Source organism: Mustelus asterias, chromosome 1 (genome assembly GCF_964213995.1).
Source record: "Mustelus asterias chromosome 1, sMusAst1.hap1.1, whole genome shotgun sequence".
Taxonomy (NCBI): Eukaryota; Metazoa; Chordata; class Chondrichthyes; order Carcharhiniformes; family Triakidae; genus Mustelus; species Mustelus asterias.
The window spans coordinates 65,981,026-66,007,535 of NC_135801.1; the positions used below are offsets into that span (position 1 = coordinate 65,981,026).

General features: G+C 46.5%; 1 protein-coding gene across 1 annotated transcript in view; it reads left to right on the plus strand.

The window, feature by feature from the left end:
* LOC144493554 (annexin A10-like) overlaps positions 1–22,296 on the plus strand; it is an 87,822-nt gene extending 65,526 nt beyond the window's left edge. The window contains exons 7-12 of the mRNA XM_078212689.1: positions 2,133–2,192; positions 2,333–2,426; positions 7,613–7,708; positions 7,861–7,919; positions 18,497–18,619; positions 21,635–22,296. Of these exons, the coding sequence (XP_078068815.1) occupies positions 2,133–2,192; positions 2,333–2,426; positions 7,613–7,708; positions 7,861–7,919; positions 18,497–18,619; positions 21,635–21,703 (501 nt within the window). The 3' untranslated portion in view covers positions 21,704–22,296. The remainder of the gene's footprint in view (positions 1–2,132; positions 2,193–2,332; positions 2,427–7,612; positions 7,709–7,860; positions 7,920–18,496; positions 18,620–21,634) is intronic.
* Positions 22,297–26,510: the final 4,214 nt, after the last annotated feature.

The window sequence follows — 26,510 nt, forward strand, 5'->3', positions numbered from 1 at the left end:
TGTGATCCTTTGTTTGGCCTAATAATCATGTCCACGGTTAAATTCACAAACACAAAATGCGAACCTTTGTGCACTTAACAAAAGTATGAAAGACATCTATTGGTAAACCACAAAGCTCTACTCAAGCACAATATTGTCCAGGGCTAAAGATCTGTGTTGATGTTTTATCCATAACTAAATAGCCAATATGTTCCAATTATCTGCAATTCTGCATGGATGCTTCTCCTGCTTTCCTCCTGGAATCCTGACAGAAACCTGATGACACCCACAGAGAAACAGCAGGACAACCTAAAGTGGCCATTTATATATTTTTCTGCTTGGGAGGGGGTGGGGGGTGGTTAATCTCCCCCCCCCCATTAAAATTACAGTAAGAAACCTGGGCTACAGCCTACAGATTTTAAATTCAAGCTGAGCATTAAAGAACAAAGAAAATTACAGCACAGGAATAGGCCCTTCAGCCCTCCAAGCCTGCACCGATCATGCTGCCCATGTGAACTAAAACCCCCTACCCTTCTGGGGACCATATCCCTCTATTCCCATCCTATTTATGTATTTGACCAGATGCCCCTCAAAAGTCACTATCGTATCTGCTTCCACTACTTCCCCTGGCAGCGCGTTCCAGGCACCCACCATCCTCTGTGTAAAAAACTTGCCTCATACATCTCCTTTAAACCTTGCCCCTCGCACCTTAAACCTATGCCCCTCAGCAATTGATTCTTCCACCCTGGGAACAAGCTTCTGATTATCCATTCTGTCCATGCCCCTCATAATCTTGTAGACTTCTATTAGGTCGCCCCTCAACCTCTGTCATTCCAGTGAGAACAAACCAAGGGCCTGATTTTACCCAACCTTCGCGCCCGTTTTCGGGCGTGAAATCGCGGTAAAGTTGGGATCGGGCCTATACCACGATCTGCACCCAATTCCGAGCAGATCGCGGCTTTACCAATATCCATTTGCATGCATTTAAATCGACTTAATGAACCGCGCACCCAACTCTACCGCCAAATCCCACTTTACCGTCTTCTGGCCCAATCCGCGTCCGCGCTGTTACAGACCTGCAAAATAAAAGTCTGAAGTCGCCGCTGCAGCCTCCGAAGAGTGGGGTCAGAGACTGCAACGGCTCTCTGACCCAGGTCATCCTCTGGTCAAGGCGGGAGGGGGGTGGGAGGAGGAGAGGGGGTGTGACGTCTCATCACCTGGCCGGGGGGGGGGGAGGTGGAGATGGGGTGTGACGTATCATCCTCTGGTCGGGGGGGTTCCGCTGCCTGTCTGCGGCCGATCCCTCCTGGCACCATCACTGGGACACTACCAGCCACAGATTACTCTTCCCTGCAGGTGCGAGAGAGTGGGAGAGATGGCTGTGGCTGGTAGTGTATCAGTGATGGTGCCAGGAGGGATTGGTCGCAGACGGGCAGCGGAACCCCCCTGACCAGAGGATGATACGTCACACCCCCTCTCCTCCCCGCCCCCCCCAACTCCCCCCCCACCCCCCCCCCCCCCCCGCCCCCCCACCCCGGGGATGATCGGTCACACCCCCTCTCCTCCCCTACCCCCCCGGGGATGATCGGTCACACGCCCTCCCCTCCCACCCCCCCCCCCCCCGACCAGAGGATGACCGTCAGTGAGCCACTCTCTCCACTTTCTGCTTTTTTTTTTCACGCCCGGGCGCGCTGTCAGATTTTTTTCGAACTGCGCATGCGCAGTTCAGAGCTCCAATTGGTCCGCCAGCACTAAGCCCCGCCCACAGCGCGGATCGGGCCGGAGTCGGCAAAACGCGTATGGGCGCGCTGGAAAGAGGATTCCAGGCGCAGATCTATTTGACACCCAGATCCAGCACTTAGACTCAAAATGGTAAAACTCCCCCCCAAGTTTCTCCAACCTCTCCTCATAGCTAATGCCTTCCATATACGTTTTGAATTCCCTCACTTTCGCTTCCACTTGTTAAATCCTTTTCGATATTCTACACTATGAGGCCTCACGTTTCACCTTTGGAAAAGAAATCATTAGAGAAACTCTGAAACACAACCTTCAGGTCACTGTGAAAATTTTGCCTGGTGAAAGGTGGTTATAGTAAATCTCCACCTGTGCTAATAACTTATGTCACCACAATTGCTGCTGTCTTAAATTCACAGGGAGCCAGAGAAGAAGGATATGAATATGAAGATCAAGAATTGGCTGTGCAGGATGCCACGGTAAAGTGCAAATGTTTTACACACCATTTTCAAATGCACAGTGTTCCTTTGGCTGCAACTAAACTATTGAGCAATGGTGTTTGAAGGAGCAAATAGATAAAATGACTGTGAATTCTTTCTTTTAATGTTTGATATTGTAGATCCTTTGGGAAGCTTGCCAAAACAACACATCGGAGGATAGAAATTTGCTGCTAGAATTCCTGTGCAGAAAGAGTTATCAGCAGTTGTGGATGGGTAATTAAATATTCCACTGTCGGGTCATCCTGATTTATCTTATTACTATACGGAAACCAGAAAAAAATCAGTATATAACTTGCATTAGAAAAAAAGGGTTAAATTACCTGTTAAAAGAGCTATTAATATTTCCACAGAAACATTGGCCGGAATTCTCCCATCCTGCCCGCCACTGGAATTTTAGCAGTCGGGCTGCGGACAATGTGAAACCCCATTGACAGTCGGGCAGGAATTTCGGGCTTTTAGACCAGCGCGGCTGGAGAATGCCGCCCAATGTACTATATATAGAACCTGATTGTATAGCCACATATTATAATCAGTGTTACATTAACAACAAAACAATGGAAGCTCACATAGTTTTGTTGCCTTTTTAATATACCTCACATTACACAGAACAAAAGTTCCAATCATCTGTTCTCTGTCTTCCCCTAAAGGTGCAGGCAAACACTGAGTTCCACAGGTTTTAACAATTCTCTGACATTTCTCTCAAGGTACCACTTGTCATCGAGTTGAACATGAAGAGGGTGGATACAGCCAAACGGGATTCCGTCATCAGCCAATGACCATACAGGATCAGCTTGGATAAGGAAGCTGATGGCAACAGCGCAGTGGTATACAGTTAGGAGGGAGTTGCCCTGGGAGTTCTCAGTATCAACTCTGGACCCGATGAAGTCTCATGGCATCAGGTCAAATATGGGCGAGGAAACTTCCCACTGATTACCAACTACCGTCCCCCTCAAGCTGATGAATCAGAATTCCTCCCATGTTGAACAACACTTGGAGGAAGCACTGAGGGTGGCTCGGGCACAAAAGCTACTCTGGTTCAAGGACTTCTACGTCCATCACCAAGAGTGGCTCAGTAGTGCCACTACTGACAAAGATGGCAGAGTCCTAAAGGACAAAGGACTCTGGCTGCGACAGGTCCTGAGGGAACCAACAAAGAGGGAAAAACCTCATCCTCACCAACATTGTTGTTGCAGATGCATCTGTCCATGACGGTATCTGTCGGAGTTCTCACTGCACAGTCCTTGAGGAGACACAGTCCCATCTTCACATTGAGGAAACCCACCATCATATTGCGTGGCACTGCCACCGTGCTAATTGGGATAAACTTTGATCAGATCTAGCAACTCAAAACTGGGCATTCATCGTGTGCTGTGGTCTATCAGCGATAGCGAAATTGTACTCCACCACAATCTGTAACCTCATGTCCCAGCATTTCCCCCACTTTACCCTGATTCCATGAAGAATGCATGAGGGCATGCCGGAAGTAGCACCAGCCATACCAAAAATGAGGTGTCAGCTTGGTGAAGCTACAACACAGGACGACTTGAATGCCAAACAGCAAAAATGACCTGTGATAGGCAGAGCTAAGCGATCCCACAACCAGTGGAGCAGATGTGAGCTCTGTAGTCGTGAATAGTGCCACCTCCAGCCATGAATGATGGTGGACAATTAAACAATCCACTGGAGGAGGAGGCTGTACAGATATCCCCATCCTAAATGATTATGGAGCCCAGCACTTCAGTGTAAAAGGCAAGGCTGCAACATTTGGAATTATCTTCAGCCAGAAGTGTCAAGTGGGTGATCCATCTCAGCCTCCATCTGAGTCCCCAGCATCACAGATCACAACCTTTGTCCAAACATGGACAAAAGAGCTGAACTCACAAGGTGAAGTGAAAGTGACATTAAGGTAACATCTTACTGTGCGTAGCATCAAGGAGTCCGAGCAAAACTGGAGTCAATGGGAATAGATGACAACCTCGCTGTTCATTGGAGTCATACCTAGCATAAAGGAAGATGGGTGTGAGAATTGGAGGTCAATCATCTCAGTTCCACGACATCACTGCAGTAATTCCTCAGGATAGTGTCCGAGGCCCAACCATCTTCAGCTGCTTCATCAATGACCTTCCCTCCATCATAAGGTCAGAAATAGGGATGTTTGCTGATGATTGCACAATGTTTGCAGTTTGGAACCCGGCAGAGGTCCCACCTCCCCCATCTGCACTCCCTCCCACCCCACCCCACCCCCACCCTCCCACCCCACATACACACTCATCGCCACCCCCCCAGCAGAATTCACTCCTTCCCCTCCCACTGTTGCTCCCCTCACCCATCACCAGCAGAGACTCCCCCTCCCCCCCCCACCAATCGGCATTGTGTGGTACCCAGGCCGACACTGCAAGGGTGGTGACTGTAGTAGAAAGGCTGGGGCAGGAAAGGTCACCATGAGTGGCAGTGTCCAAGGCATGGCTGAGTCTCAGAGGACCATGGCTGACGGCCTCAGGAGCATCCTCAAGACACAGCGGGCCATGGATGCAGGCTTCCATGTCAGAGGCCTTGGCCCAGTTAGAGCGGACCATACTATGGGCCTTGGGATCTTGGCCCAGTCTTAGAGGTCCATTGCCGAGGGCTCACACACCATGGTGCAGATGCAGTTGGGCCTCCACGATGGCAGTGCCAGGTGATGTAGAGGTCTCTGGAGCTCAATTCAGGTGCCCCTCCATCCCATGGAGTATCCAGAGGGCCATGAGTACCCTGAGGGAGGAGGAAACACTGGAGACCATGTCATGGCCTTCCACCCAGGATACTCCAGCAGTCCCCAACCCTTCTAATTGCCCCCTTCCTGACACCGGTGCATCTCACAGGCAGCAAGTGGACTGAACAGGATGACAGGGCTACAACCGTGACACCTGAAAGTTGGCTGGGCCTCCTGGCCCTCCAGGGTGTGCCTGCCAAGGGTATCACAGGCCAATGGGGAGGGGGGGTGGGAAACACAGCTGACCACTTCCACTTCTGATATGCATCCTGGGGGACGTAATGGTAGACCACATAAGGTTAAAAAGTTGTAGGGTCACCAAGGATGGTGAGTGGCGAGTGAAGGCATGCACTGGTTAGGATTTTGGTAATTGTCAATTGTCAACAAATGTTATGGCGCACCATAACTGTGACTAATCTGTGATCCGCGCCTCCCACACAGTGTCCATACCCCGACCATACGCATAGCGGCTCAGAGTGTCATTCTGCACGAGAAGGCCCTTCGGCGATCCCGTTCTCAGCACCTGTGCCAGTCTCCTGACTCTCATGGTACTCCAAATGGTCATCCAAAAATACCATTAGGGTCGCAAAGCCAGCGGCCCCCACCACTGACAGGGGACTCAGCAGTCTGACCTCCTCTGCTCCAGTCCCCTCGGGGCTCCCAAGCAATCCCAGCAATGGGGGCTCTGTAGACCCACAGTGACAAACAGCCTTGGATGGCATTGTTCTGGTTGGGAGGAGTGGTCTGTTTGAGTCCCACATATCCTGTGTAAGCCCCCTGGATGATTTTTACTGTCCATCTATCTGGATTTAAAGTCAATTTACCACCTCGCCCGCCTGAGGCTCGTAAGAACCCGCCCGAGGCCAACAGAGAATGCCATTCTGCGAGCCTCACCCAGAATCAGGGCGGGCGAGGCGGTAAAATTCCAGCCACTGTTTCAAGTTGTACCCATTATGACAGGAAACCAGAATTAAAATGAAAGAAATGTGCAGTCACAAAAGACTCGGAGAAATAGCTTTTGGTTACCGACCACCAAGGCTCCGATGGATTCCTGAAGACCTCAGTATGACAAGCATAATGATGAGTCCTGTATGCAACACTGAAGACAATTTACATATTTATCAAATGAAACTAGTTTGATTCCTGAATGCTGCTAATTCTCTGAACAAGCAAATAATCATGTCGACAATATACCGAGACCACGCCAGAGAAATGAGAACATTGCAACTGAATGAGACTTCTGATTGTACTTCTGTTGTTGTTCAATGGCTCTGAGCAAATATAAAGTGTCCCATCTTCATGTTGTTCAAATCGCTAGGATTGATACCCCAGGCTGTAAAGATGCTGCTTGCGGGTGTATGGAGGTCCTTTGAAAATGGAGCCACTTCTGCCCCAGCTGAAAATCTGCTGGCCTCTATTTTAACTACTCGCTGCAATTTAGCAAATGTGACTGCCACTCCAATTAGGCGTCAACCTCATAAATGAATACAAGTTGGGGCCCCATTGATAACCCAGGCCTGATCAGGGAAGCATTTATAACCTCCCTGCAGGAAGAAGCACGTCAGCAGCTTTCGGGAGGACAAAGAGACCCCTGCAAAGGAATTGAAAATTAGGCCTTTGCCCAGGAGGAGTGTCCATCCAAAACCCGCGAGGGAAGTCATGGGCCGACATTTTACCATCCCTCCTGCCACAGGAATCGGAGCAGGCGAGGGACGGACCCTGGAAAGGTCCATTGACCTCGGGCAGGATTTTACAGTTTTGGGATGAGCAAGGCTGTAAAATTCCACCCCATATGGTCTGTAAACCCTGTCTGCAGGCAGAGTGGTGAGGTGCTGGTCTGAAATCCCACCAAATCTAGTAACACCACGGGCTTTTATTTGAAGTTACCATTTGGGGTTTGGGACAGAGTCAAACAGAGGGCAAATTGGTGGACTGAAGTCCCACTGCACCACACTTGTAATACTTCAGCACCAGACTGCAGTTTCTGGACATGAGTCAATAAAATAGATTTTATAATAAATACTGTAAAATAACTACCGTGCATCATACGTGTGAGATTGGCACAATCTGGGCATGAAGTAATTAAAATCTTAGTTGTGTTGTGCATATTTATAGCTCACTTAATGAATGTGACAGTAAATTTTAAAAATGTGATTTATGATACTAACAGTGTAAAAATTAAGAAGGTACTAACACCTCACACTAAATGCTTCTATTGCAGTTTTACCCTATTATCACGTGTGACCTTGTGCAATAAGATCTTAAATAAACTCAAAGCTTCGTGTTTCTTTTTAACTGTGTAACTTGCACTTTAAAAGAATGCTCACAGCATTGTGAACTTCAGATAATATCTACAAAAGATTTGCTTAAGAATCTGGCATCAAAAATAAATTTCTTAAAATCAGATACCTTAAGTGAGTGTAATGTTTCCTCTTCAATTATTTTGATTAATTATAATTGTGACCTCACCTTTGATGATTTTATCTAATTAGTGATCAGGTACTAGAATTGTGCTCAATTATTTTCCTCTGTGTTCCGTTTCATGTTTCGTATTTAAATCATTGGCATACAGACCTTATTAAACCACTGTAGGTAGATTATTAAAACATTGCTGAAAAACCATAATTTTTCATCGTCTTACTTGCAGCTTTTCAACAATTCCAACTCGTGTCTGGCCAAGATATTGTAGAAGCACTATCCGACTGTTGTGATGGAAATTTTAAGGAATTACTTGTTGCAATTGGTAAGTGAATTATGTTTATTAATTTGCATTTGTTAAATTAGAGTTACATCTTTAAAATTCTATTTGCAACATGCATTAAACTCAAAGTTCAAGTAAAAAAAGCTTCTTTAAGTTTTTGTGTTGTTGCCAGAATTAATCTGTATCCTTTCTAGTTCTTTGTGTTAGGGACAAAGCTGCCTATTTTGCCTACAAGCTCTACAGTGCGATAAACGTAAGTAATTGATACCTTTCTAAACAACTTTTTTGGAATTGTACAGATACTTTTACCAAAAAATTCATAATGCTGTAATTAGTGACTTTTATTTGAAATATTGAACACAGAGGAGGATAATGGAATACTCTCCACTTGCCTGGATGAGAGCAGCTCCAACAATACACAAGAAGCTCGACATCCCTTGATTGTTACTCTTTCCACAAACATTCACTCCTTCCACCACCAATGAACAGAGACAGCTGTGTGTCCCTTCTACAAGATGCACTGCAGGAACTCACCAAGGTTCCTCATGTAGCACCTTCCAACCCCACGACTTTTACCATCTAGAAAGACAAGGCCTTCCAACACATGGGAACACTACCACTTGGAGGTTCTCCTTCAAGTCACTCACCATCCTGACTTGGAATTATATCACTATTTCCTTCACTATTGCTGGGTCAAAATCATGGAACTCCCCCCCCTAACAGCGCTATGGGTGTACTTACACCACAGGGACTGCAGCAGTTCAAGAAGATAGCTCACCGCCACCTTCTGAAGGGCAATTAGGGATGGGCAATAAAAGCTGGCCTTGCTAGTGACGTCCACATCCTATAAATGAATTTAAAAAATGATATTCCAAGTAACATCTCCACTTCCAACACGGGCAGAGACATTTATACACAAAAGCTGGAATATCCTGGCCGTTCACGCCCAACTACCGCTGCAAACGAGGACGGAGAATTTGACGCTCAGCCAAATCTCCATTCACTGCAGAGGGCTCAGAGAATCCCGCTGGCTTGAACAGCTGGAACATTCCGGCCAACGTCTAATTTGGGGAAGATATCACTATAAAAAATAAACAGTAATATACTATTTTATCCTCAATTACTTATTTCATATAAAATAAAGTATTTGAATTGTTGACTGACTCCAGTTTTAGAATATAAGCAATTCATAGTCATAGCCTGGACCTTACAGTCAAACCGAATACAAGACATGCCACAGACACTAGTGACCCCTACTGTTATCAAATCAGAATGAAATTCAACTCCACAGAAAAGCCTGAGGCGACACATTCTGGTGAGGCAAATTAATACACGTTTAACAGTGCAAATCTGAAGGAGGTGAAAGAACAGAGACCGAGGGCAGAATTTTCCTGTCCCGCCCGCCACGGGAATCGTAGCGGGCAGGACAGGACCATGCAAAGGTTTGTTGACCTCGGGCGGGATTTTCCGGTCTTTGGGTGAACGCGGCCGGAAAATCCCGCCCCTAGGGTTGATTGTGCACCTTTGATGTTGACAAGACAATTTGACGAATCAGTTGACAAAGTTTATGGGATCCTGGGCTTTATAGAGACACAGGGCAGAATCTTGCGGAGGTGCTGAGGTCTCAGCCACGAGCTGGAGAGCCACAAGAACACTGTGTTACTCTTTGCAGGAAGGCCTGCCCATCTTCTTCCACTCAGGGACGTGACATGACAATAGCTGTCCTTCCCCTGAGAGCACTAACTTCAGATGGTTCTGCCAGTTTTACCCTGACAGCTACTCTGAATGAGTTAGAAGGAAAAAATCATTTATTTTTCCAGAGTACACCCAAACAAAGTCTCGCACAGGTCACCGCACACACACACAGCGCCCCCCCCCCACACACACCCCCCCAACAGCCAGTCCAAACTGACTGCCCAGCCTGACCTGACCTCCCCCTCCTGGCCAGACCTGACCCGCATCCCAACCCCTCACCCCCACTCACCCACACCTTTACCCCAACCACCCATTCCCCCCAACTCTCACCACACCCCACCCTCCCCAGTCTCCTGGTCTCCCCTTTCCGCCTCTCCCTCCGATTATCTGAACCACTTCCTTTTGAAACTTACCTTCTCCCTTTAAGTTGACCCTTAAACATCATCTTTATGGCAGCTAGTACCGTAAGAAGTGTGCGTCCCTTTCTTCCCTTTGCCCTATTTTCCCCTCGCCGATGCAGCCTGGGGTGCACTTTGTTGCTCTTGTCTCATCCAGCCTGAGATGATGTTCTTCTAGGTGGTAGTAGTTATGGGTTTTGAAGGTGCTGCATAAGGAACCTTAGTAAGTTTCTGCAGTGCATCTTGTAGATGGTACACACAGCTGCTAAAGTTCATCAGTGGCGGAGAGATTAAATGTTTGTGGTAGCAATCAAACAGGCCATTCTGTCCTGGATGGTGAGAATTTATCCATCCTGGTTTATTCTGCCTGGTTTGGACTTTACTGTAATGAAATCTGGTCCCATAGCACTGATTGTTTGGGTGTTACACATGCTGTTTTGCCTCCAAAATTGCAGCCACAAACACTTCTTTAAAATGTATTCTTTCATGGGGATATGGGTATAGCTGGCAAGTGAACTGAAATCCCACTCATCTGATGAAGGAGCAGTGCTCTGAAAGCTAGTGGCTTTTGCTACCAAATAAATCTGTTGGACTTTAACCTGGTGTTGTGAGACTTCATAGCTGGCAAGACCAGCGTTTATTGCCCATCCCAAATTGCTCTTGAACTGAGTGACTTGCTGGGCCATTTCAGAAGACAGTAAAGAGCCAACCACATTACTGTGAACCTGGAGTCACATGTAGGCCTCATTGGAAAAGAAACAATCTGGTTCACAACTACCTGATCCCTAAAGGGCAGTTGTGAACCAGATAATTTTTTTCTGACAATTGATGAGAGTTTCATGGTCATCATTACTGAGACTTGCTCTCAGTTCCTGGGCAGTTAGATTATTAATCAAATGTTAGTCACATGCCACACCATCTCCCCCCAACTTCTAGAACATAGAACAGTACAGCACAGAACAGGCCCTTCGGCCCACGATGTTGTGCCGAGCTTTATCTGAAACCAAGATCAAGCTATCCCACTCCCTATCATCCTGGTGTGCTCCATATGCCTATCCAATAACCGCTTAAATGTTCCTAAAGTGTCTGACTCCACTATCACTGCAGGCAGTCCATTCCACACCCCAACCACTCTCTGCGTAAAGAACCTACCTCTGATATCCTTCCTGTATCTCCCACCACGAACCCTATAGTTATGCCCCCTCGTAATAGCTCCATCCACCCGAGGAAATAGTCTTTGAACGTTCACTCTATCTATTCCCTTCATCATTTTATAAACCTCTATTAAGTCTCCCCTCAGCCTCCTCCGCTCCAGAGACAACAGCCCTAGCTCCCTCAACCTTTCCTCATAAGACCTACCCTCCAAACCAGGCAGCATCCTGGTAAATCTCCTCTGCACTCTTTCCAGCGCTTCCACATCCTTCTTATAGTGAGGTGACCAGAACTGCACACAATATTCCAAATGTGGTCTCACCAAGGTCCTGTACAGTTGCAACATAACCCCACGGCTCTTAAACTCCAACCCCCTGTTAATAAAAGCTAACACACTATAGGCCTTCTTCACAGCTCTATCCACTTGAGTGGCAACCCTTAGAGATCTGTGGATATGAACCCCAAGATCTCTCTGTTCCTCCACAGTCTTCAGAACCCTACCTTTGACCCTGTAATCCACATTTAAATTTGTCCTACCAAAATGAATCACCTCACATTTATCAGGGTTAAACTCCATTTGCCATTTTTCAACCCAGCTTTGCATCCTATCTATGTCTCTTTGCAGCCTACAACAGCCCTCCACCTCATACACTACTCCACCAATCTTGGTGTCATCAGCAAATTTACTGATCCACCCTTCAGCCCCCTCCTTTAAGTCATTAATAAAAATCACAAAGAGCAGAGGACCAAGCACTGATCCCTGCGGCACTCCGCTAGCAACCTGCCTCCAATCCGAAAATTTTCCATCCACCACCACCCTCTGTCTTCGATCAGACAGCCAGTTACCTATCCAATCGGCCAACTTTCCCTCTATCCCACAGCTCTCCTCACTTTCATCATAAGCCGACCATGGGGGACCTTATCAAACGCCTTACTAAAATCCATGTATATGACATCAACTGCCCTACCTTCATCAACACACTTAGTTACCTCCTCAAAAAATTCTATCAAATTTGTGAGGCACGACTTGCCCTTCACGAATCCGTGCTGACTATCCCGGATTAATCCGCATCTTTCTAAATGGTCGTAAATCCCATCTCTAAGGACCTTTTCCATCAATTTACCAACCACCGAAGTAAGACTAACCGGTCTATAATTACGAGGGTCATTTCTATTCCCTTTCTTAAACAGAGGAACAACATTCGCCATTCTCCAGTCCTCTGGCACCATCCCCATGGACAGCGAGGACCCAAAGATCAAAGCCAAAGGCTCTGCAATCTCATCCCTTGCCTCCCAAAGAATCCTAGGATACATTTCATCAAGCCCAGGGGACGTATCGCCCTTCAGTTTATTCAAAACTGCCAGGACATCCTCCCTCCGAACATCTATTTCCTCCAACCTATTAGCCTGTAACACCTTCTCTTCCTCAAAAACATGGCCCCTCTCCTTGGTGAACACTGAAGAAAAGTATTCATTCATCACCTCGCCTATCTCTACTGACTCCATACACAAGTTCCCACTACTGTCCTTGACCTGCCCTAACCTCACCCTGGTCATTCTTTTATTCCTCACATAAGAGTAAAAAGCCTTGGGGTTTTCCTTGATGTTCCTCTAGTGCTAGCTGCACCAGGCCGACTTGTTAAGGGCTTTACACCCTATGTAGAGTAGATTGATTGTGATGTATATCAGCATAGAACACTGATGTGACACTACTAGTGCCATTTTGGAGCTCAATGCGCCAACTAATGCTCTCTCTTAAATACACACAGATGAACTTGCATTCAACAGCAGGAAACAATCCTTCTTCATCCATCAGCACTAATTATAGGGATCATCAACTATTGTTACTTTAGTTGCTGAGTGATTTCTGTTGGCTCTTGCTGGTGGCAGGTTTTAGTGGTTTTTTGAATGAGTTAAAAGTGCTGTCCTGAAGTCTGCAGGGAGTGGTGTGGCACAGGCACAGGACTTTGTCCTGCCTTCAAGGTTTCGGCACAAACCACTTGCAGTAGTAGGCTTCCATCCCCCTTGGTCGACAAAGTGGCGGGGAGAATGAGCAGATGTGCATAGATCAGGACAAACTGCTTGAAGAGGGAGGAAATGGGCCTTAAGCAGGAGGCTATGTCTACCCAAAGTGTTCAAGGAGCAATTCTGCCACTTGCGCCTCAGTGAAAAATAGTGTAAAAATCAGTGTATAAGACTGCTTCATTAAGGACATCTTCACTGAAATCTGCCACTGGCTGCAGCTACAACTGCAGTCTCTGATCAGAGCGCATTGTCAGTGACTGTGAAGGTGACCTTAGCCACAAATTTTAATGCGCCTGGCCGCTTACAGGTTGAATTAGGCAATATTTGCAACATTTTGACATGCACTGTTACATGAGGGAGGTCACTGGATCCTTGCATCCCAAGAGAGTTGAATAAATTCCAGTCTCTCTTGCCAGAGACAAGGAAGTAGAGCAAAGGTGTTGCTTCACAAGGATTGCAGGCTTCACATTGGTGCAGTGCCATTCCGTTTTATGTCCGTGTCAACTCTGAGATGTACAACAACTGAAAGGGATTTCGCTGACGGGCGAGCACTGTGTCATGTAGGTTGCTGTCTGCTATTTTGGCAAATGTTATGATGCCTTGATTCAGTGCCAGTATGATGTACCATTAGCACTTGAACTATGACTAAAGACCAGAGGGTGCCCACTGGGCAATAAGAGCTCTCCTTTAGTAATGTAGCTCATTACTCTGGTGCACAACCCATGCAGATATGGGCACATGCATATCATGAAAGCCACACTGCCAGGTGAAATGTGATCAAGCAGAGCATTGGGGTGCATGAACAATGCTTCCACTGTCTGGATCGTCCTGGAGAAGCCCTGCAGTGCTTAGGAAAGTATGGGCGGGGTTTTCGATCCAAGACCAGAAAATCCCACCCGAGGTCAATGGATATTTCCATTGTCCGCCCCTCGCCTGCTCCGATTCCATGGTGGGTGGGGCAGTAGAATTCCAGCGTATGTCTCAAAACTCATAGAAGTCATCATAGAAATCATAGAAACCCTACAGTGTAGAAAGAGGCCATTCGGCCCATCGAGTCTACACCGACCACAATCCCACCCAGGCCCTACCCCCATATCCCTACATATTTACACGCTAATCCCTCTAACCTACCCATCTCAAGACACTAAGGGGCAATTTTAGCATGGCCAATCAACCTAACCCGCACATCTTTGGACTGTGGGAGGAAACCGGAGCACCCGGAGGAAACCCACGCAGACACGAGGAGAATGTGCAAACTCCACACAGACAGTGACCCAAGCCGGGAATCGAACCCAGGTCCCTGGAGCTGTGAAGCAGCAGTGCTAACCACTGTGCTACCGTGCCGCCCTCATGGTAGTCTGCTGCAGGTTGAACAACCTCACCATCATTAGGACACAACAACCAGCTTAATAACCAGCTGAAGAAGAGAAGGTGAGAAAGGAGAAAGAGGAGGTGGAGGAAGAGATGGAGAAGGAGGAAGGACAGAGTAAATGTAATCCCCATCCCCCATTCATCAGCAGTCCCGAATCTACTGCCCCTCTGTCACTGACCATCATAGCATCTTCTTGGCTACAATGGAAAAACAAAAGTCACCACAAACAACATTTCCAAGCAAACTTTCTCATTAAAATTATGCCATATTCTATACAAAGTCATCTAATCACCCTTGTACATTCCCTTAGTGCTGGTCTTCCGGGTTACCTTCATCTGTCCTTGTGCTCCTACACAGTCTTACTCCAATGGCTGCTGCATGACTGGTGGAAGCCTACTGGCTTTCACTGGGGAGACTGCACATGGCTTTGCATGGTGACTTCAAGCACCCTGAAAGGCTCTGAAAGTCCCAGCTTATGACTGCACCAGCTGGCCATGGAGTGCAGACAACAAGTGCACAGACAGAGTGGCAATGGTGGGAGGACGAATGATCTTAGGGCTGAAAATCAAAAGTCCTAGTGATTGGTATTGGAGGAGATATTGTTGGATTGCTCTGACACTCAACAAGCCCTTTTAAACACTTATACCTGTAGTGATGATGGCAGCAGTCCACGTTTGCCTGGTAACAAACTGCACTGGGATAACTTAGGTCTGAGTTTCCACTGCAGCGTCCAAATGTTGGGTGGCTTCTGCGTGTGCTGCAGTGAAAGCTGTGACATTGGCCATCAAATGATGCATCATGGTAGGGTCCGCAAATTTGTCAATGGTCACTGCTTCCACATTGGAAAGGATGGGCTGCAAGCTTCTGCCACACTCTTCCATGCTCCTTTGCCTTGATTGCGGATCTTCTGGTAAGCCTGCCAATTCACCAAAGAAATTATTATTCACATCCAATCATAGAATAGATTCATAGAATCCCTACAGTGCAGAAGGAGGCCATTTGGCTCATCAAGCTGCATAACAATCCCACCCAGGCCCTACCCCTGTAACCCCATGTATTTGCCCTGTCAAACCCCTTAACACTAAAGGACAATTTAGCACGGCCAACCCACCTAGCCCGCACATCTTTGGACTGTGGGAGGAAACCGAAGCACCCGGAGGAAACCCACGCAAACACGGGAAGAATCTGCAAACTCCACACAGACAGTGACCCGAGGCCGGAATTGAGCCCGGGTCCCTGTGCTAGCCATTGTGCCGCTAAAGGCTTTCCCATCTATGTGCTCATCTGACTCTACTGTAGCAGGATTTGTGTGTGACTTTGCACTCCAGCAAGCTGGCGACTGTGCTACTCTTGTCCCCTGCTCGGGCTGCAGAATCTTTATGTCTCATCCAAGGCAAATCCCACCTCCAAGCTATCTTCTAAAGTACACTTGGTTGCTATAAGTGTGAAAGCAAGTGACAGTGTTTTTGCCACTCATCGGTCTTCCTGCTCTTCCACCTCTTGCTGTTCCACCTCAGCCATGCCAGGTGCAGTGCTTGGGTATCTGAAAGGAGAAAAGAACAAGGATAGGTTGTGGTGAGGGGAGAGGGGAAAGCAAGAGGGCGTGCTTACACCATATGCACCTCGTAAATCAGAAGACATTTTAGTGATCAGCGTACAGTGGGGGAAAGTGGGATGTGAGAAGAAGGTTCAGGTATGAGTACACTGTCATCTTTAATATCTTCAGCCCTGCCTCAGCCATGGCCACTGCAATAATGGAGAGTACTGCATCCTCCACAGAGATGAGGATGTGCAACCCTTGTCTGATTCCCAACAGTTAGGTACTGCTGCCTCTACCAACCTATCCTGCAAGAGAGGCTGAAGTGTGTCAGTGAGGTGGATGAAAGCAGTTTGGCTGATTTGGCTGCCAATGGTTGAATAGTTGCCAATATGTACAAGCTAAGAAATGTCAGTGTGAGGCTGTAGTAGTGCTGTATGTGAGGGTGAGGTGAAGCTATTAATGTTGGGTATGAGTCATGAGTGGTAGAGATTGTTAGTAGGCGAGTAATGGAAGTGTGGTATATTGAGCGGTGGCTAAAGTTAGTGATGCAGTTTGTAGAATATGACATTTGAAGATACTTTCACTAACCTTGATCACTCATCTGACATCATTGAATTTCTTGTGGCACTGTATCCAGATCCAAGGACTAAATTCCTGGCATTCACTGTGACAGCGACCACACTGTCTTTGTTAAGTTTGTCTGGAGGGCCTTCTGGCCTCCAGTGGATAGATGGCATCTCTCTGTCTCTGTAACCACTGCACCAAGACCTCCAATGGAGTGTCAGAAAATCCTGAAGCCCCCCCTCTCTGCCAGAACAAAACCAATTTTCAAATGGCTTCTGGCACTTGCTCCAGCACACCTCCCCTTGAAGAAGTATGGATTCGCTTTAATGAATGCAGTCTGGCTTGAACTTATGCTGCCTTCTTACAATATTTTGACACTTGCTTAAACTGGTGGCCAATTGTCTTCTCCCCCAACTTCCACACTTTTGTAGCCTCATCCAGAATCTAACCCAATTGTTCTTAGCTGCCTCTGGGGTTGCAGCTCACCAAAAATAGGCAACTGAGGTCAGCAGACCAATTTCCTATGGTTCTGCCACCAAATCCGATCGAACATGTCATCTGTCCAACACCTGCATCATGTCCCGATTAAGCCCTGGAGTACCAACTTCAGTTTTGCTTTCCATAATGTAGAAATCATATTGGGCAGGATTCTCCGGCCATGCTCACCCCGAAACTGGAAAACCCCGCCTGAGATCCATGGACATTTCCATGGTCCGCCCCTCGCCCACTACGATTCCTGTGGTGGGCAGAATGGGTAAATCCACCCCATAGTGTTATTGGAGGGAGTTCAGAGGAAATCTACCAAATTGATTCCTGAATTTAGGGAACTAAGTTATGAGAATATACTGGGGGTAATTTTGAGCTGGCAATCTCTGTCTGCGGGAACAAAGGAGCGTGCTCAAAATCCGGAGAGCGCGATTCACGCCAGTGGGTTTCTGAGTTCCGATCTTCCCTGCTCCTCACCAGAGTGGCGTGAAACACGCTACGGGACAGCAGAAAGCTCATTTTAATACATTAGCATGTCATTCGTGAGCACTCTCTCCGGGACTCCCCCTCTCACCGGATATTCAGTGGGCGTCAGTGTGACGCTAGCACCATTTACAACAACCCTACATAAGCATGAACATGGCGCCTTCACAACTGACGGGGGTTTTGGAGTTGAGTGCTCAGGCAGCCAGCACCCTCCACAGTGAACACTGATAATGGGGCACTGGAAAAAACTTGGAGGGGGGTGGGAGACCCAGAATCACCATTTCGGGGAGAGGGCTCAGGAGGGGTCACTTGCAGACCTTACTTTCCCTTCATGTTGAGCCGCCCCTTGCTTTAAATGGGCTGTGAAGGCAGGTAATGAGGCAACGCTTCCCGTGTCCTGGGTTCCTGTCCATATCACAGCTGTGGGAGTGCCCTTCCTTAGTGGGGGCTGGCAACAGGGTAGGAGGGCTTGAAAACAAGAGCCTCAGTACTGAGGGTGACTGTGAGTTACCCATGACAGGCCAGCTGTAAGGGCAGAGTGGAGGATTCAGGAATGGGCTGCGTCTCCCCTCATGCAATCTGAAGGCCCTCACACTCGGGAGGATGACTGCTGGGTGATTGGAATCCACACTCAGGCAGTGGTGTGAGGACAAAGGGGAGAGGTTGTCTGGCAGTCCAAAACCAATTGTTAGGTGTTCTTGTGTGTAACGGTGAATCTCAATGGGTCATGGAAGGCTGCTCAGCTCTGCACCTCTTGTGACCTGGGAGAAACAGGGTGCACTCTGGGAATGAGCTGGACATGCTAATTGCTGGCCTCACGATTCAGTTCTCCCTCGTCTGCCACAAGAGGCCGACACTCGGCTGAACAGACACCCTAGCCTCCCCTCACTAGTCATTATGTCATTAGATGATATGCAGCCAAACAGCACAGCCATTCAGTGGAGACCACTTTTTAACCCTTAGTACTTTCCAAAACATTCAGCTTAATTATTTAGGAATAACTGTACACTTTTACAATACAATTGTCTAATGAAACAGAGTAGTACCACTTCTGTGGGGAATGTTTTGCAGAAGTCCGTAACATAACCCAGATTTTTTTTAACTTTATTTAGGACTTTGGTTTTCACAACAAAACAGTTATAAGGATCTTGATTTCAAGAAGTGAACTGGATCTGATGAATGTCAAAAGAAATTACCAGGAGCGATATGGAAATTCCCTCACCGAAGACATCAGGGTATGGCTTATTCATCCTTTATGTTGTATACATACTCTTGGAGACCCAGTAATTATCCAACAGTCTGATTTGCGGTATTATTAATTGCAGGTCAAACACAATCAGCCTGTTGGAATTTGAATAGTAATAATAGGTGATAAATTGAACAGGAAATTTTCCCATAATTTGTTGTGGATAATTTGGAGGGATGTCAGAAGCTGCAGCGTGACATAGATAGGATGCAAGACTGGGCGGAGAAGTGGCAGATGGACTTCAACCCGGATAAATGTGTAGTGGTACATTTTGGCAGGTCAAATGGGATGAAGGAGTATATCAAGAGTAAGACTCCTAGCAGTGTAGAGGATCAGAAGGACCTTGGGGTCCGGGTCCATAGGACTCTTAAATCGGCCTCGCAGGTAGAGGAGTTGGTTAAGAAGGCGTATGGTGTGCTGGCCTTCATCAATCGAGGGATTGAGTTTAGGAGTCAGGAGATAATGATGCAGCTTTATAAGACCCTCGTCAGACCCCACTTAGAGTACTGTGCTCAGTTCTGGTCGCCTCATTACAGGAAGGATGTAGAAATTATTGAAAGGGTGCAGAGAAGATTTACAAGGATGTTGCCTGGATTGAGTGGCATGCCTTATGAGGATAGGTTGAGGGAGCTCCTTGGAGAGACGAAGGATGAGAGGTGACCTGATAGAGGTGCACAAGATGTTGAGAGGTATAGATCGGGTGGATTCTCAGAGGCTTTTTCCCAGGGCTGAAATGGCTGCTATGAGAGGACACAGGTTTAAGGTGCTGGGGAGTAGGTAGAGAGGAGATGTCAGGGGTAAGTTTTTCACTCAGAGGGTGGTGGGTGAGTGGAATCGGCTGCCGTCAATGGTGGTGGAGGCAAACTCGATAGGGTCTTTTAAGAGACTTCAGGATGAGTACATGGGACTTAATAGGATTGAGGGTTATAGGTAAGCCTATATATAGGCCTCGGTAGGTAGGGACATGACCGTCGCAACTTGTGGGCCGAAGAGCCTGTTTGTGCTGTAGTTTCTCTATGTTCTATGTTCTATAAACTTAATTTTCAAATCAGTGTTTTCATTTTCAAGTCACTAAAATAGTTATTCCATCAGAAAAACACTTTTCATTGTCCCTCAATATCTTAAATGTATATCATGGTCAATGAATTACTTTTGAGATGTGGAAACTGTTGTTCTGTCAGGAAACATCACAACCAATGTTTGCAATATACAGTTGAGAATGGTTTTTGTTGTTGTTTGTTGGGGGATTAATTAGAATCCTTACGGTGCAGAATGTTATCTAAAAGAATAACCATTAATTATTGTCATAGAATCTCCTGCATCTACCCAACCAAGCTAACTGGGCCTCAGTTTAACATCTCACCTAAAAGTCAGTACCTCTGGCAGTGCAGCATTTCTTCAATACTGCACTGAAGTGTCAGTTCAGATTATGAGCTCAAGTTAATGGAGAATTGCTTAGACTCATGACGTTCGGCCGGTGGCTCTGACATCCATCATTATGAAGTGCTTTGAAAGGCTAGTCATGGCACGAATCAATTCCAGCCTCCCGGACTGCCTGGACCTACTACAGATTGCAGTCAGCATAATTAAGGACCCCACGCACCCCGGATATTCTCTCTTCCACCTTCTTCCATCGGGGAAAAGACACAAAAGTCTGAAGTCACGTACCAATCAACTCAAGAACAGCTTCTTTCCTGCTGCTGTCAAACTTTTGAATGGACTGACCTTGCATTAAGTTGATCTTTCTCCACACCCTAGCTATGACTGTAACACTACATTCTGCACTGTCTCGTTTCCTTCTCTATGAACGGTATGTTTTGTCTGTGTAGCGCGCAAGAAACAATACTTTTCACTATGTTAATACATGTGACAATAATAAATCAAATCAAATCAAATCAAACCCTTCTGACTCTGTCAGCCATCCCTGAGTTAAGTGTGAAGTGGGTAAATACACCACATGACGTGGGACAAACCAGGAAAGTCCTACTTTTGTTCCACAACCTAGATTGAGCGAGGTGATCTCATCCAGAAAGTCTAGTGAGGAGGAGGCTTCAACTTTCTCTCTGGGGTCCATAGGAGTTCTCTAGCTCCACAAGGCCTCACAAGGAAAGGAAGAAAAAGAAAAGGATAAAAGCAAATTACTGTGGACGCTGGAATCTGAAACCAAAAGGGAAAATGCTGGAAAATCTCAGCAGGTCTGGCAGCATCTGTAAGGAGAGAATAGAGCTGACGTTTCAAGTCCAGATGGCCCTTTGTCAAAGAAAAGAAAGCGAAGAAAAAGAAAATCCATTTACCGTTTTGGGCCTCCTCTGGCTAGGTTGTTTCGGCAAAGAAGCCACAACTGTTTCCCGTGCAGGCCCCCAGTTAAAATTGTAGAGTGGGGTCCTGATGACATCCTCAGAGCCCCATGAGTGTATTTAAAAAAAGGAGAATGTAGGTTTTCAGCCAATTCCCTGCTTGCTGTTCAGCAGGTTAGAGCCTGCATTAAAATAATGGGATTTGTGAAGGTAAACCCCATGAAGCATTCTAATTGCCATCCTACAGGGTTTTCATCAGGCAAGACTAAAATTAGCACTAAACTATTTTATTAATATCTGTAAGGGTTGCTTTTAAAAAAAGTGATAGGTGAAGCTAAATTTTGATTGTTTTCGAATTTTATTGTCACATTCAACTTGTAAACTTGATTGATTTAAATATAGGTGAAAAGCTTAAAAGAAATTGACTGAGAGGGGTTAATGTGATAGGCTGTTCCTGTTTGACACTGTTATTATGTCCACATAGTAGTTAACAAAATCAAACATGAATTAAAGCCTTCAAATGTGCTGCACGAATGTTAACACATTTGTGTAAAGTTTCTTCGTCCTCTAATTCAGATGCTTAACTCTGTTATTTTAATTGGACTTCTGTCTTCATTACTAGATAGAAGGATTTCAATGCACACATTAAGAACAGATAAAATTTTCAACTCAAAGATTTAAAGTGGTGCTATTTTGATGTCTTGCAGCAATATGCATCAGGACACTATGAAGCGGCTCTCTCGGCGATTTGTGCTGGCGATGCTGAAGATTATTAAATGAAGAAAGATTCATGACTGCTTGTGAACCAACAGAAAATATTCTGAAGTCTCACAAAACCCAAGCCCACCTCAGTCGTTGATGTAGATTGAAGAGTCAGCTTATTGTCTTAGAAAGTTAGTGAACTGCACGTGGCTAATCAGTTATTATAGATAAATCTTTTTTGTCGACCCACAGAACATCTGTGAAGAGAGAAGTACTCTAGTACATTTTACAAATAATGCCTTAAATATATAATTGCTTAGTTAATTATTTAATTAAAAATTATTCTCACAAAATCAACAGAAAACTCATCGATGATTACATAATGATTTGAAATATTGTAGCAACTTATTAAATTGTATTTCACTTTTTGAGATGGCAATATCAAAGAAATTGTTATGGAAATTTCCTTTTCTGACCTCTAATTTGACCACAGACTTCTTAGTGAACTCAGGGATTCCTGACAATTCATTCACTCTTGCTTGAAGTACCGAGCATATTACCATATACAAAAACTCTCCAACATATTACTGTGCCTTGATTGCTTTATTGCTGGTTCCTGTGTAGATCTAGTTACTTATTCAATGGAGTTAACACATTCAATGTAATAGCTGCAACATAATAAAATAATATTTTTGCTCTTCAATTGCTTTAAGACATTTCATTTTAATCCTTCAAATAAAGTACAACTCTAATGCAAAACATTCTGCATAGAAGTAACATTCATGTCATCAAAAGAATTATAATTGGAAAAAGTGTTTATGGAATACACTGACCAGGTTTGTTTCAAATGAGAGACTATTATTACCGAAAGAAACTATGAGAAATGTCTTTACTCAGAAGGTTGTCAGAACACAGGATGGTTGAAATAGAGACCGTTGCATGTTTTAGAAAAAGTTACGTAGATATTTGAAGCAGAGGAAGATCTCATCTTTCTCTGCACCCTAGCTATTACCCTAACACTATATTCTGCACCCTCTCTTTTCCTTCTCCCCTATGTATTCTATGAACGGTATGTTTTGACTATGTAGCACGCAAGAAGCAATACTTTTCACCGTAGACAAATACATGTGACAATAATAAATCAAATCACATCAAGGGTTAAAAGGAGATAAAACGATAGACGGATTTGTTTAGATTGCTCCAGCAAAGACTGACACAGACACAACGTGCAACATTGCTTCCATCTTTGCTGAAAACTTCTATGCCTATTATCCATTTCAACTCTACAAGATGCACAGCAGCAAAGAAAAGCTTCTAGTTCCTGTTGTGCCTCTCAGCAAAGAGAGGAGCTGTTCATAGTAAGACCTTCTCTTTGTTAAGCACCCTTTAATGCATTTTAATCTACTACTTTTGAGATGATGTAGTTGGTTTAGCTGGTTACTTTTCACCTTTAGAATTTTGGATCTGTGCTGAGCCACTCTGCTAAGTAGATTACAGGGACTCCTGCACATATCTCAAAGCAATTCCATCTAATTCAGTAAGAGTTGGGACTTGGAAACATTCTGAAGCTATCCAATTGTAGAAAAATAAATTGTTGGGTATCAGGATCAGTAAAGGCTCCTTAAAAGTAGTGTAAGCATTACAAAGTCTTTTGCAGATTTGCATTGTGAAAATGATACTAACTACTTTCTATCCACTTTCCTGTAAGCATCAGAAAGCTGGACAACAAATAAAGATCTGTGAAAGGAAATAGAGGGCTCTGAAATGTGGATGCGAAGATATATTACAAAAATTCTATATTGGGACCATAAGATCAATGAAGAGGTGCTTGAAATTGCAAGAACAAAAAGAACTTTATGAAGTGACTTCCAGAAAATAAAATGTAAGCATTTCAGGCATTTGCTCAGGGCTGAAAAGCTGCAGAGATCGCTTCTAGAGGGCAAAGGGCAGCATAAAGAGGGGCCGTTATACGAGGAATTGGAAGACAGGCATCACAGGATTGTTGCAGACAAACAGTCAACTGTGTGAGGGATGGCAAAAGTCAGACAGGTGGGATATACCAAGACAGCAGATCTTCTGGTAGGAGTAGCTTCAAGCTGCAGTAGCAGCATTGTGGATTTAGGGGGACGATTCTCCGGGTCTGTTAACCCCGGAGAATCGGAATTGACCGGAGAATCAGGAGTCGGCGGAAAATCGGATTTTGCACCAGGCGCCAAATCTGCTGCAACCCCTCCCAGGCTGCACTTCTGGCCCCAACCGGATTCCTGGCCAGAGTGGGCGAGAACCTGATGCATATTCAAACCTGCATATTTAAATGTAATTAGCGGGCTTGCAGCCTGAGTCAAATGCCCCTCGCAATTCATCTGCCTCCCCAGTGGGATCTGCACCGGGCGAGCTTTGATATAGGTCCTCACAAGCGGGGATCTGGTGGGTTGGACCCCAAGGTTCAAGGAGGAACCACCAGCCCCTCAGCAATGAGGGGCATTCTACCTCCCCATAAACAAAGGCATGAGGTTTATCCAACCCGATCCCTAACTCAGGCCCCCTTCCCCCCTTGACCTCCCCACTGAGCCTTCCTGTCCCCCTCAGAACTCCCCACTCAGGGCCCATCTCCCTTCAGTCACCCACCTTCCTTCAGTCCAAGCAGATTGGCAGTGCCAACAGTGCACTGCCACCTGGCACCCTGGCCAAGTACCTTGGACCCCAAGGAGGGGTGGGCGGGGTGGGTAAGGAGGTACGTCCAGTGGCTATTTGCTCCTCTGTGCTGCCAAGTCCTGGGGGTTGGATGGGCTTGGGCTGGGTGCAAGGGGTTGACCTCACTACTATCCACCGGGATGGAGGTGTCATGGCTGGACTGCCCCTTCTAGCCCTGGCAGACCTGAAGATCTCCCCTGGCATAGTGATTTCAGGCAGCCCCGTGATCAACATCTGCATTCCTGTCTGCCAGCTGTGTAAATTCTGAAGCGGCCAGGTCACTTTAACCTCCATGCCCCCAGTCACCTGACAGGACTTTAAACCACTGCAGCACTCCATTCTGCAGCAGAGATTTCCCTTCTCCCTGTCAGAAACTGCAGGTGAGATCACACCCCCTTGCCATTCTCTGACAGAGAGCAGGGCCAAGATTCTCCCAAAATGAACTAAGTGCCCAGCAGGTGAGAAAACGGGAGAATTTCCCCACCCATTTTTTGGGCATACTTAGTTTAATGAATCTCCAGCACTCTTCATCACAGAGTACCTCAGAGAGATTCACTCTGGTAAGCGGGGGACGGGGCCCAATCCCACCTGAGATGCTGGTATCAGCGCGCTGAGTGAGCCATTGCGCATGCGCCGATCTGTCAGTGGGGAGATTGGCACATGCACACTGCCCCCCCCGCCCCCCATCGCCGGTCTCACGATTGCTGCCCCCTCCCATCACTGGTCTCCTGATTGCTGCCCCCCCATCAGTGGCCTACCCAACCCTCCCCCCACCAATCACTGGGCTACCTGACTCCCCCACCCCACCCAACCCAGCCCTGATCTCTAACCCCCCACCCAATGGCCAGTCCTGATTGCCCCCTCCTTCCCTCCCCCTATGATCCCAGCCGAGATGTCAATTTCACCTGGCCGGAGGGGGCCGGTGGTGGGCGGGGGGGCGGGGGGGGGGGGGCTTGGGGGCGGGGGTTTTGGGGGGCAAGTTCCAGTCTGCACGGTTGCGCATTGAGCTCCAATGAATGCACACAACTTCGATTTGAAGTTGCTGAGTCTTCCCAGCAAGCAGACATCATTGAATCCCTCTTCATTGCACCTGAAGCCCTTGGGTTCAATGTGCAGTGTGTCATAAAAGATTGAGCTGTCAGATCAAAGTATTTCTATCATCCTCCAGCCACCTGTGTTTATTTTGATTTTCTTTCACAGTTGACAGCACCATAAGTATCCCAATGATCCTGACTACAATGCAGACAGAGTCTATTCCTAATTAACAGTTTGTGGTTTCACTTTCTCTTACGCAAACCACTTCATTGACTATGTGCGGGGTGGTCCGGGGTAAGGGGTCCAGTTTTCAGGGAGGGGAAGGAGGGGGTTGGCATTGACTGTGTAGGTGGAGAGGGTCGGGGGGGGGGAAGTATCTGATGTTCAGGGGGAAGGTGAGCTGCCGGCATTGACTGCTGGGGGTGAAGGTGTCCCAATATTCAGGGGGAATGTGGGGTGTTGCCCTCGCTGACTGTTGTAATGGTGGGGGGCAGAAGTGCCGGCTCCGATTCCAATGGGGGGGAGGGTTGTTGCCAGTGAGGGCAGAGCCCCTAAGACCTCTGTGGTGGGGTGGGGGTGGATGTTTATTCATGTTCCGATTGTAGCACCCATTAAACATGGCGCCCTGACCTCCATTTAGCGGGCTTTGCTGGCGTGTTTAGGAACCCCCCCACCTGCATAATGGCATGAGACTTACCCAGCTGCTTTTTCCAGAGTCTGTTAAGGTCTGGAGAGAAAACCAACCTGCTTCTCTGGAGAAACATGTCGTTTCTCACCAGAACCAACATTCTGCCAAATTCTGGTAAGTGTGAGATCTCTGAATAAACAATGTACTTGGCACTGGTAATGGAAAGCAGGGCCAAGGTAGATGAATTGAACAGGTATTCACTTTATAGGGCACAGGAATAGCTGTAAATCAGCAGATGGAAGAAAGGGAGGAACTCAGGAAAATTACAATCACCAGGAAAGTGGTATTGAGCAAATTGCTGGGTCCTGCCCCCAGTTTGTATGTTTGCATGTTCCTTCTTTTTCTCTGCTTCTACTTTCTTCTTCTATTTCCCTTTCCTTGGACTCATCATTCTCCTGCTTCCGCTTTGATGCAACCATCCCGATCACTCACCCCTCTTTTTAACTGTCCTTTCCAAACTCTCA